This window comes from Pipistrellus hanaki (genome assembly GCF_964339955.1).
Source record: "Pipistrellus hanaki genome assembly, chromosome: 17".
Taxonomy (NCBI): Eukaryota; Metazoa; Chordata; class Mammalia; order Chiroptera; family Vespertilionidae; genus Pipistrellus; species Pipistrellus hanaki.
The window spans coordinates 47,238,312-47,250,739 of record NC_140519.1 but is presented as its reverse complement, the minus strand read 5'-3'; the positions used below and the strand labels follow the sequence as shown (position 1 = coordinate 47,250,739).

Sequence of the window (12,428 nt, the reverse complement as noted above, 5' to 3'; positions counted from 1 at the left end):
AATAAGTAATATTTTTAGGTGATTCTAAGAATGTGGTGGGGGGAAACACTAGGAAGAACTATGTGAGACTACTTTGGCAATATAAGTCTAGACTCTTAACATCTGAAGTTCTCACACACAATCACTTCGCTTTGGAGGAAATGAGCGGGCTGTTGGCAGAAGCTCCCTGCATGAAGGTATCCGTTGTTGTGTTCTCATAATGAGCCATAAACAACCAAATGTCCTAAACGGGGAGAGGGGTGTTGTGAACGGCAGGGGGTCCGCCTGGGGGGGTAACAGGACAGCTGTTACTGTAAGGCTATCCTATCCTCACCTCTTTTCACCACCAGGTTGGGAGCATCGTGACAGTAGGACACAGATGAATGAATGAATGAATGAGTAAAGAGTGAATGAATGAATATACTCGTGCCTGCATGATTTAGAGAGAGATACAGGGTGGGCAAAAGTAGGTTTGCAGTGGTGAGGAGACAAAACACAGTTTATTCTTGTATTATTATTATGTATTAATTATTCTATTTTTTCCATATAAACAACGATAAACCTACGTGGGCCCCACCCTGTATAACAATCTGGAAATAGACACATAATGCAATAGTAGGTAAAAACAAAAAAGAAGTCACACCATGGAGCCATTCCAGCGCCTCAGACCGCACAGAAAGCCTGGGAGACCCGACACACTGACACATCGCCGTCACCGCCCTGCAGAGGCTCTGTCTGCGTGTCCCGGCCTCCCAGGGGCTGTAAGCGTTAAGTAAGGGCCTGTCTCTTGAGCTTTGCATGAGGAGCCAATGGCCAGCACAGCGCTGAGGACAACATGCACCGTGAAGTTGAAAGATTCCGAAAAAAAATAGTACATTACTGCTTTGAGTTAAACACTGCACATCCCTCTCCTCTCCCTCCACAGCCCCTACAAATGAGAAACGAGTGGAAAATCTAAGCCCACAAAGCTAACCAAGGGAGGCGGTGGAAAGGAGCAGACAGCAGCGAAGGGATTTCAACAAATGCGGAGGAAGAGAAGGGGAGGACGGCGTGCTGGCGGACAGGCCGCGTGGAGCACTAACTCTCTGGGTGCTAAGGGGGTGGGGTAAGACACCCCACGTCCTCCGCGGACCCCCCAGGGTTTCCTGCACGGACCCCCCGGGCAGCCCAGGAGGCGGCCGGGCCCTGGAAGGCAGGGTGGCACCGGGGCTGGGACAGGACGGCCAGCTCAGGCCCCTGGGGGAGGGTTGGTGATAACAGGAGACTGCGTTCGCGCTGCGGCTCCCCGGGGAGCCTTGCTCACAGTCAGATGCACTTGCGTCAGCCCCGGGTCTCGCTGTGACGGGGCTTTGAGAATGAAGGCGGAAGAGCAGAAAAAGGTGACAGGAGAGAGCACTGACGCCTGGGTCATCAAGGCCTGGACACAGCACTCACCACCCAAACCGGAAAGTCAAGGCCCGGCAAGAGCCGCCTGTTGTTAGAAACGTGGAGGCCAGAGCGAGAGGCACCAGCTAAACACGGCGAAGGGGGCGGCCCCCTCGGGCAGTGCCAATGGCAGGGGGGTAGTGGCGACACGGGGAACACGCTGACTTAGAAAACAACAACAACCACAAACCTTCGGGGACTCTTAGATGATTTCACATGTTCGTGTATCACCTGGATAAAACTCAGAATCAATTCTGACCACAGTCTGGCTGGGACGTGTGCCATGTGTTTGGCCTTGAGACTGTTCTCCCTTCCCTAAGCCCCACCCCTGCCAGCCCTGACTGGCAACAAGGACCCCCACCTCCCTCTGCCTCGGGAACCTGAAGCCATCCTGTGCTCAGACACTATAAATGTGCAGCAAAGTCCTAGCTGGTGTGGCCCAGTGGATAGAGCGTCAGCCTGCAGACCGAAGGGTCCTGGGTTCAATCCCAGTCAAGGGCACATGCCCTGGTTGCGGGCTCGATCCCCAGTGGGGGCAGCTGATGCATGATTTATGGATGTTTCTCTCTCTCTCCCTCTCCCTTCCTCTCTGAAACCAATTAAAAAAGATACATTAAATTTTTTTTTAAATAAAATGTGCAGGAGGAGAAAAAAATACATACATATATATATATATATATATATATATATATATATATATATATATATATATATATATATAATGACCTCCAAAGTTAGCAATTTCCACAGAGAGGAGGAACCTGGCATCTTGGGGCCGCTACACTTTCGGCCACGGCCCTGACCGTAGGTGGCCGCCTCCCTCGGGAGCTATGTCTGCCTCCCCACCAGGCGGCAATGACAGGTGTCTGGAGCCCTCAGACGTCAGGTCACAGGCAGGAATTAACGTCTTGGCGTCTCCCGGAGCCTCTCATTTCCTGACCGTGGACACGGGGAAGGGACGTGCAGGAGGCCCGCCCCCTCCACCACACCCCGGCCAGAGCAACCCCCTCCCCCCGCTGCCCGCCGCCTTGGACCCAGGCAGCCTCAGTCCGGCTGCTCCCGGGCTCAGGGCCGGTGCCCGCCTTAGATGCCACAGTGCCACCCGGCGTGCTGATGGCCGTAGCCCGAACGTCTCTGCTCTAATGCGGGGCTAGCTGAGTTCCCTCACTGTTTGGCTACAAGTGCCACCGCGGTTGACCTCGCCCCAGGACTCTGCAGGCCTAGCCTTTCCTTAATGGGGCGAAAGGAGCCTCAGAGAACGGGGCTGGGTCCCCCCCGCCCTGCTTCCAGGTGGCTGTGGCTTTCGGACCCAGGCATGCCATCGCTGTGAGTCAGTTGCCTCATCTGTGAAATGGGCGGGTCTCCGTCCTGCCTCTGCACGTGTGCCATGGGTAGGAGCCGGAATGAGTGACTGAGAGGGTCCGGCGAGCAGCAGACCACCGGACAAAAGGAAGCAGTGCGGGAGGGAGGAGGAGGGGGCACCAGCATCAGAGACAGGGACAAGGAGCTCACCTTTCTCCGGGGGGGAAGGCAGAGCCGCCGAGGGGCAGAAGCCGGGAGCACCGTTCTCAGCGACTGCAAAGGAGAAGATGGCAGCCCGTTAGCTTGTCCTCCCCCCGGGGCCCCTGAGCTCGGAGGGCATAACAGGAGGGACAACGGGGTGGCGGCAAAATTGGGCTCCCGCTGCCGTGGCATCTGAGATCCCAGGACACGCCAGCCCTGCTGGCCTGGGCCACACTCGGAGGACCGCTGGTGAAGGCCCAGTCACCCACATTCTGTGCATCCGTCAGACAACATTCAGAGGCTGCCAGCCGGCCGCCCTGCCCGCCCCGCCCGCTGCACCCGCCGGCCAGCCTGCACCCTGCTCCTCTGAGTGAACGTCTGTCCTTCCTGGGAGAAAGCGGCTCAGAGCCATGTGGCCGCCTCTGAGGGCACTGAAACGTCCACACGAAGAATGTCCGTGCATGTATGCACAGCCCATGACACAGGCAAGAGTGTCATGAAGGCCTGGAGAGGGGGGGAGGGTGGAATAGGGGGCGGTGGGTGGCAATGGAGGAGGGAACGGAGACATCTGCAATACGCTCAACAGTAAAGATAAATCAAAAAAAAAAAAAAAAAAAAGATAGAAATGTCCCTGCCTCGGACGCAGTAGCTGTGCTCTTGGAAATGAACTTGCAATTCAGAGGCAGCTTGGTTTGCAAAGGAACATCCGGGCAACATCGATGAAACGCTGGAAATGATGTAACACCATGAGGCAACCATGCGGCTCATCTCAGCAGGAACTGGCCTCCCAGCTCTGCTGCTGCTGCTGCTCTTTCTCACCCACCACCCGCGGTTCCCAGAGGGTGCTGCCCGCCCTCCGGGGGGTGAGGAGAGGGCTCTGTCACTGCGCAGGAACAGCTGAGCTGTGAAGGTTCTCAGCTGCCCTGGGCCCTGCAACTCCGAAACCGTCAGCACCCTCTGTCCCCGAGAGGACTGGCAGTGCCCTGGGGACCCTCCTGCTGTGTCCCCTCCCTGTAACCTTGACCCGTTCGCGCTCAGCTAGTTCCCATTTGTTAAACAAATGACGGCTAACCTTCTGCTCCTTCCCACCTCTGCCTTCCAGGACATCACGTTGGTGGCTTGAAACTGGCCATGGGTGAGAGTATTTTACACCATGGCGAGTGGCAACAGCTAGAAAGAAACCAGGGCTTCCCTCCATCTTCCCTGGTTGTAAAATATCTGCCAGCCAGCACTGAAGGGGATGGGGGAGGGGGTAAAAACAGGTGCTACCTCCTGGGGTTGTTTGGGGACTAAATAAGATGTTTTCTGCAAAACGTTAGGCTGCAGGGGTCTTCAAACTAGGGCCCGCGGGCCACATGCCGCCCGCAGAGGAGTCTGATCCGGCCCGCCAGGTTTTTTGGGCAGTGAGCGCAGCCGAGGTGTTACAGTAGGAATTAGTAGTTCATATAGTCCGGCCCTCCAGCTCTCTGAGGGACTGTGATCTGGCCCCCACTTTAAAAAGTTTGAAGACCCCTGGAGCCAGCGCTGTGCCGGGTAAGTGCTGTGCTGGGACGTGCATGATGGTGAAGAGGGGATTGCACAGGAACTGCCTCCCTGCGGCAGCTTCTACACAGGGAGCGCACAGACCCGGCGAGAGAGCCGGCCACGCCCTCCCGGGGGGTGCTCCCGCATCTGGAGTTGCTTCGGGGCCACCCGCATTGGCTCAGCAGAAGAAGGGACATGTGGAGCTCCCGCTGTTTTTCTAGAAGCCACATGTGAACTAACCGCTGCCCCTGCCCCCTCGCAGGCCTCACACAGTGCGGGGAGAGCGGTCAGCCGCTTTCTTCAAAGAGCAGAGGGTGCCCGGCCCCTTCCAGGAACTCCGAGTCCCTGGGACGCTGCGTGGCCACAGAGCCGTGCTCCCACCCAGATGTTAAGAATACTTCCTCTCTGGTCCCTGCCAGGAAGGGGCTGCCAACCCCTTCATTTGCATTCACAATTGCTCATCTGGGCTCTGGGCTCTGCTCTGCGCTCTGGGCTAAGCCACGCTGAGCTTCTGTTCACCGTGTCAGCAAAGTCAGAAAGCTCAGCCTCCCTCCTCCTGGAGTCGGCCTGGCTCAGCGGCCACCTCTGTGCTGTGGGCACGGCTCAGGGACCAAGGCTGTCACCATTGCCCGTGAGAAGCTCTTTGAGGCCCAGATATTTATGAACAAATGGGGCTACGGCTCAAGTGCCCTTGTACCCGGCTGGTCCCTGAGCACGAGAACGATGGGAAGTGAGATTGCCGCAGGCGGAGGGTGAGGAGATGGGAAGGGGTGTGGGGGGAGAGAGGTGCGGTTGCACTTTCCTAACTGACACGGTGAGAAAGCCAGGGGACCTGGGGGCGCGTACACCTGCCATCTTCCTCTCTCCAGTATCAGCGCCTGAACTATCTCTGAGGAACTTCCTCCCCGCGGTGCATACAGCCTCCCTGGCCTGTCACTCAGGCTACTCTGCCCCCGGGGGCGGGCTCACAAGCTGGGACAAACTCTCTCCCTGGAATTTACAGCTTGAATGCCACCACCAAAACCCTCTGGAGGAGTCCAAACCAATTTGGCTCAGTGGATAGAGCATCGGCCTGCGGACTGTGAAGGGTCCTGGGTTTGATTCCGATCAAGGGCATGTACCTTGGTTTCGGGCACATCCCCAAGCAGGGGGTGTGCAGGAGGCAGCTGATGGATGATGTTTCTCTCTCATCAATGTTTCTAGCTCTCTATCCCTCTCCCTTCCTCTCTATTAAAAAAAAAAAATCAATAAAATATATATTTTTTAAAAAAAACCCTGGAGGAGAGTAGCAATGACAGTGACACACAAGGGGTTGCTCATGCATTCCTCCTCACCACACCATGATGCTGAGACTCCGTGGGTCATCCTTCCTCTGAGTCTATGAACAGAGTCCCCCAAATAGTCCCTTTCTGCTTAAATAGAATCCGTGTCTGTTGTTTGCTCCCCATGAGTCCTGAGTAACCTACTTCCAGGCCCCAGGACATCATCCTCATACATGGCTGGAAGCCAGTCAACCGAAGATGCTCACATAGCGGTTCAGAGCCAATTACTCACCAGGCTTCTGGTACCATCCGAAGGGATAGGTGCGGACCTCCGTGTCCGGAGAGCCACAGTCCAAAATGCGCCAGGTTCCTCCACTTTCCTCACCGCAGGTCTGCAGTCCCAGGCTGTTCAGAGTTAGGCATGTCACCTCCCCTCCTGGAGCAAACAAATAACCAGGACCAGCAATGCTATGAATTTCCCTCTTGGGACTGCTTTTGCTGTGTCCCATAGATTTGAGGTTGCTGTGCTCTCGTTTTCATTTCTTTCAAGGTATCTTTCGGTTTCTTGAAACCTCTATAATTTTATGGACCAATGTCATCCCAATAAATGCAATTAAAAAAAGAATAATAAATTTAAAAATAATAATAGTCAGGACCAGGAAAATAATCAAGACAGAAGTTTCTCAACTGAAAGAGGGAAATTCTGCAAATGCATCCTTTAGTAGATATTTGTGGTTGACAGCTATGGTAGGTATGATCTTAGCCATCGATGGAAAATCTGGCACAAGAGCACAGGAATGAAGGCAGCTAACACTCATGGAGCACCCGACACGTGCCCAGGGCTGTGCTGGGGACTCCTGCATCACATCACCTAGCCCTCACCCAGCCCCACCTTACAGATGAGGAAGCTGAGACTCCGAGATGAAGTGATTTTTCCAGGGTCACACACCGCTAGCAAGTATAATAATGGAGTTTAAACACAGATCATCTGAATGGATCCAACCTTCACCCTGCACAGCTGCCAGGCCTGAGTCTTGGACGTTAAGATGTTCAGTGAGCGCTCCGGCCAGGCAGACGTGCCCAGAGAAGCTGACCAGGTACTAGACCGGGAGCCACGCCCCAGCTGTCACCTTCCTGAGCTGCCTCCCCTCTGCAAGCCCCGCTTCCCACCTGGGGATCAGATCGCTCCTCCCCTCCCGCCAGGAGGAGGTGCTGAGGATTCGGTAAGATCGCGGACGTGAGTGCGTTTTCTAGGCTGCAGAGTGCTATGCGCAGGTCAGAGGTGGGGGGGGGGGGGCAGGGTGTGTGTGTTGTCACTGTTACCTGTTAGCTGGGAAACGTTGAGAAAGCCAAAGCCGGAGCAACACGGGTCCACGTCGCACAGCCGTTCACACTCGAAGAACCTGGCGTGAGGAGAGAGAGAGCAGGCCCGGAGGGTGTCATGGGTGCTCCCGGACCTACTGGGGACAGGGCATGCTTGCTTCTGGGGACCCGCTTTCTTTAGGGCTTCCTACATTGGGGTGCTCTGGCCAATGTGCATGAATGGGTTCCTAGCTTTGAGGTATTTTCTGAAAACACTCTCCTCTCCTCTCAGGAATACTGAATTGCCATCCTTCATTCTCCCACTCACTCACTCATTGAACATGAATTCTTTGCTTATCACATGCCAGGCTCTAAGCCAAGCTGGCCCAGTACCCTAAAACCCTTCCAGGCAGGAAGGAAGTTCCAGCTTTGGGTTCTAGGAAGGGGAAGAGGTGGTAGGGAAGGTGTCTCCAGAGTGGGGGTGGGGGGCCAGGGCTTACAGTCGGAGTGACCCGATCAGGTGCCTGTGTAGGTGGCAGAGAGCTGTGTGCCCCCTCTAGCCCGCTCCACCGCGGGCTAAGCTCACTCCAGGGCACACCTCTGCGTGCTGAGTCAGGATCTACTTTGCTCGATTCCTCAGTGTGGCTCCTGGACCCCACCCTCACCTCCAAGGACCAGTCCCACCAGAAGGAACTTAGTGGCTCCAAACCAATGCTCTGGGCTCCGTTCAGAGTCCCCTCTGCCCCGACCACAGGTCCCAATTCCGGCCCCTCATTCCTGGTTCCTGAGAGCTCCCTCTGCCCAAGTTCCTTCCCGGGGTGGGGACCTGCCTCATTCTGGGCGCTCTCCTTCCCCACCCAGAAGCCCAGGACTCCAAGTCACACCCCGGTGAGTGAAGCCTCCATCTCTTGGGCAGATGGCCGGGTGACGGAGCTTACCCGTTGGAGATGGGCTTGTGGGACATGACCACTTCGCTTCGGATGGAAATGCCCGTCAGCTTTCGGAATGGCAGGCGGGTGTAGAAGTTCTTCACTGTCTCTTTCAGAACAACTACACGGGGAAGGAAGCAGTTCTGTTATTTAGGGAGAGATTGGCTGAATCCATAAAATGTGAGGATGGACCTAGCTGGCGTGGCTCAGTGGGTAGAGCGTCAACCTGTGGACTGAAGGGTCTCAGGTTCAGTTCCTCTCAAGGACACATGCCCAGGTTGTGGGCTTGATCCCCAGGAGGGGACATGCAGGAGGCAGCCAATCAATGATTCTCTGTCATCATTGATTTTTTTTTCCCTCTCTCTTTCTCTCCCTTCTCCCTTCCTCTCTGAAATCAATAAAAATAAATATATATAAATACAAGGATGAAGGTGCACAGAGCAGTGGAAGAGGGTGTGTTACACGCCCAACCCGGCTGCGGGAACAGGAAAGGGCTTGCTGTGGCACTCGCACAAGACAACGCGGACAGGACCGGGGCCATAGCAACGCCACCCTGGGAGCTAGGACACTCACAGGCGGAGTACAACATTGGGTTAATCGGCCTAGAAACATGGAGGACTTTTCTGAGGGAAGAAGGATGGGGGTGGGCGGAAGCAGGATGGGCTCGGAATGGCTTCGGGAAGAGTTCCGTCTCCTGCTGCCTGCCCCCCTCAGCTCCCTGCCCTCTTCCAGACAGAGGAAGGTGGAAGCCTGGCTTTCTAGAGGACAGAGGAGGAGGGTCTCCTGGGTGCCCAGGGAGAGTGGTGGTGGAGCACACCGGAGACGGCAGACTTTCCAGCCAATGCGCATGGTGAACACCGAGGCCTCCTCCCAACTAGGTTTGGAACCCAAGCCAATAGCACCAGGCATTATGCCCAGGCCAGGCCTCTAAGGCTCCTCTATGGGCAGGACCCAAAAACCATGACATGAGGGACCCCAAAGGGTGACCCCACCAGATCACCCTCCAGGCGAACCTCAAGTCAACAAGCTCCCCTGCTCACTGGGAGCTTCCTGACCAAGTATGGGGCCCTCTTCTCACATCGAGTGGAAGGCCAAGGGCATCAGATACCTGAGGAAGGCTTCCAGCAAAGAGGAAAGAAGAGTCGGTAAAAGATAGCAACGTCTTGGAAGAAATGGAGACTGTGTCGAGTGAAAATTTTTTTTCCAAAAAAAAAAAATAGTGTCGCCCAGTGGGCGTGGCTCAGTGGTTAAGTGTTGATCTATGAACCAGGAGGTCACGGTCAATTCCCAGTCATGGGCACATGCCCCAGCCTGATCCCCAGTGGGGGGCGTGCAAGAGGCAGCCAGTCAATGATTCTCTCTCTTCACTGATGTTTCTATTCCCTCTCCCTCTCCCTTTCTCTCTCTGAAATCAATAAAAAATATATATATTTTTTGAAAAATAGTGCCCTAGATAGAAAGAAAAACCCACTTCTATCTTGTCAGAGCCACTGTTGGCAGGTTTTCTGTAACATGCAGCCCGGTGGAATTCTAACTGCTCCGTGTATGAGCAGTAGCTTCTCCGAGGGCCGGCATTCCAGGGCAGAATTACTCTCTACAGCTGCCTTGATGCATTTATGAATGTGTCACCTCTCGGTGACACATTCCAATGAGCATGGAAAAGTCTATTTTTACCAAAGGAAGACAGGTTCTGGCCACTTCCGCCCACGGGAAGCGCAGTCTCCACCATCACTCGGAGCGCTCACCTTTCCTCCGGAACAGGGCGCCCGGCCTGTGGGGCAGGGTCAGTCTGCAGCCCTCTGGGCGTGGCTCCAGGACGTCGTCACACACCTGGGCCTCCGGGTAGAGGGTGCAGGTGAAGTAGGAGGGGGCGCTGTCTGTTATCTCGGCCAGCTGACAGAACGAGGGCTCCTGGGCACAGCCTGCAGCAAGGGGGCGGCGGGGTCAGTGCTTGGGAGGCCTCCAGGGACCGTGACCTCGGCAGGATCTTCTGAGAAGACCGGCCTCCGCGGGAGGATTTCCAGGCAGGCACATGCCCAGGACAGGCAGGGCTGTCCAGTCGGGAAGGCCCAAGAAAAACAATGGGGTTCTGATAGCTGGGGAGAGGGTCTTACAAAACTGGGGGGCCATGTGGCTCCAAATAAAGGCACAGTCTAAAGAGTGAGGCGTGAGCAGTCCAGGGGAGAGAGGGTAAAACTCCGCTGGATCTATGCAGGTCCAGCTCGGAGACAGCCAGGTCTTCAGTCCAGAGGCCACTGGATGGTCAAACCTTATGAACTCCGCGATGATCTCCTGCTGCTGTTCCCATGTGACACTTTACCACTGGCCTACGTGAGCTCTCTGACGGGCATGTTTGTGTGTGTTTTTCTCATCCCCAAGGTCAAACACAAGACCCAGAACATAGTTTATGCCTGTGGGTAATGGATAGATGAAAGAATGGATGGAAGGAAGGAAGGATAAAAAGATGGATGGATGGATGGATGGATGGATGGATGGATGGAAAAATGGATGGATGATGGATGGATGGATGGATGAAAAGATGGATGGAAAGATGGATGGATGGATGGATGGATGAGTGGAGGGATGGATGGATGGATGGATGGATGGATGGATGGATGAGTGGATGGATGGATGGATGGATGGATGGATGGATGAGTGGATGAGTGGATGGATGGATGGATGGATGGATAGATGGATGGATGAGTTGAGAGATGGGTGGAGAGATGGATGAGTTGAGAGATGGATGGATAGATGGATGAGTGGAGGGATGAATGCATAATGGGTTTGGGGAGCAGAGTAGAAATTAACTAGAGTGTGAGCATCTTAAGGATATGAGTTATGTCCTTTCTTCCCATCACCTGTGGTGCTAACATTGCAGTGACCTGGGAGTTAAGCCACTGAGTTTGGCCTTCCCTGTTTCTCCAGTTGTTAACCAGGGCTGGGACGCCTGGCTGCAGGGTCAGGAGGAAGAAGGGTGGGGTCTAAGGATACTCACGGGAAAGGCACCACTGGTCTGCCTGCTGAGGGGAGAACAGGTGTTTGAACAGCCAGTGCTGCTGGCTGGGCAGGGACCGGTTCCCACTGACAACGACCTGGGTAAGGTCCACAGAGGAGAAGAGCTGTGACGTCACATCTGGAAGAGAAGGAAAAAGCAATCTCTCTCTCTCTCCCTCCCTCTCTCTCTCTCTCTCTCTCTCTCTCTCTCTTTCTCTCTCTCTCAAGCCCCAGAAAGCTCTAAAATTTGCAGCTGCAAAAATTTTAGAATCTTGGTTGGAAGAAGCCTTGGGAGCTATCTGGTCCTCTTCTCTCCAAGGCGGGACTTTCCCGGCTATTTCTGGCCATTGCCCTGCAGCCCAGGGGCCACGTTTGTGCTGACCACAGCAGCTGCCCCTCCTCAGGCAGCTGTGGCGTCCCCGCTGACTCTGCAACTGGGAGGCCCTGGCACCCCTCCTGTCTTCTGAAGCCCCGGGGACGTGCCCTCTTCCTCCCAGAGGCACCGCAGGGAGCACAGACAGGGAGGACGGAAGGAAAGCAAGACAGGGGCTCCAAGAGCCTTCACCCTCACACTGTCCTCAGGCCTTTGCACAAGCTGCGCCCTGACCCGGAACAGCGTCTCCCGGGGGCCCTGGAAATGTCTGGCAGACCCTGCAGGCTGCTCGGAGATCTGACTCCTGCAGGCCGCCTGGTGTCCTCCCTCCCCGGCACTCCCACCTCCCGTCCCCACCGCAGCCTTGTCCACCGCCATGGAGGCTGGCAGGTGGGAATCCTAGTCTGTGAGCAGCTTGTGTGGCCCAGCACATGCGCTCAGCTCGGTGAGCACTGCGGACACAGGGCTCGTGGCGATGTCAGTGTGAAGGACTCGGTGGCACGTGAGAAGGTTCTGTAAACTCCATCATCACACTCAGAGCCAAGGCCACACCTACGTTTCTCAGAGCTATCACGTGACTCCAAGAAGAAGGACCCCTTTCCACACCCACCAGGAGGGGAGCTCCTCCCCCTGCCCCCCAAGACCTGGGAGGGATTCTGAGTAACAGACAAAGCTCGGCTGGTTCTCCGTCTCAGCTGGGCTGGAAGCTCAGAGGGGGTCCAGGCTGCAGAATGGAGCCACGTGAATGGCCCACTCGTGGCATAGACCCTTCCCATTCCATCATGTCTCCACAGCCAGACGCCCACGCTGAACAAAAGGGTTTGGGGTTGGTACCTGCTTCCGGTGGAGGTGCTGGCCTTGGTTCCATGTCCCTTCTGCAGCCCGCAGACTCGGACCGAGACCCCATGTCAGAATCTAGGAGGAGAACAAAAATCGTTGTTCTGATGTTTGAGTTCGGGGGGAGGAGGCCACCACGGTGGCCACGTGAGAGGTCGTCACAGGCTGCAGCCGGTGCCCAACACACGGCCCGGGACAATGCGGGGACTGGGGCTGCCCTCTCTGGCCTGCTGTGGAAGGCCAGCTAGCCTCTCAGGAACAGAGCTGTCATCGTCCTTGGTATTGACATGAGTGACATTT

General features: G+C 55.5%; 1 protein-coding gene across 1 annotated transcript in view; it reads right to left on the bottom strand.

Moving 5' to 3' along the window:
• TG (thyroglobulin) overlaps positions 1–12,428 on the bottom strand; it is a gene marked incomplete at its 5' end in the record, with an annotated part of 131,029 nt that overhangs the window by 73,143 nt on the left and 45,458 nt on the right. Inside the window, 7 exons of the mRNA XM_084864293.1 lie at positions 2,917–2,979; positions 5,986–6,129; positions 7,017–7,096; positions 7,934–8,045; positions 9,670–9,846; positions 10,920–11,057; positions 12,126–12,206. Of these exons, the coding sequence (XP_084720419.1) occupies positions 2,917–2,979; positions 5,986–6,129; positions 7,017–7,096; positions 7,934–8,045; positions 9,670–9,846; positions 10,920–11,057; positions 12,126–12,206 (795 nt within the window). The remainder of the gene's footprint in view (positions 1–2,916; positions 2,980–5,985; positions 6,130–7,016; positions 7,097–7,933; positions 8,046–9,669; positions 9,847–10,919; positions 11,058–12,125; positions 12,207–12,428) is intronic.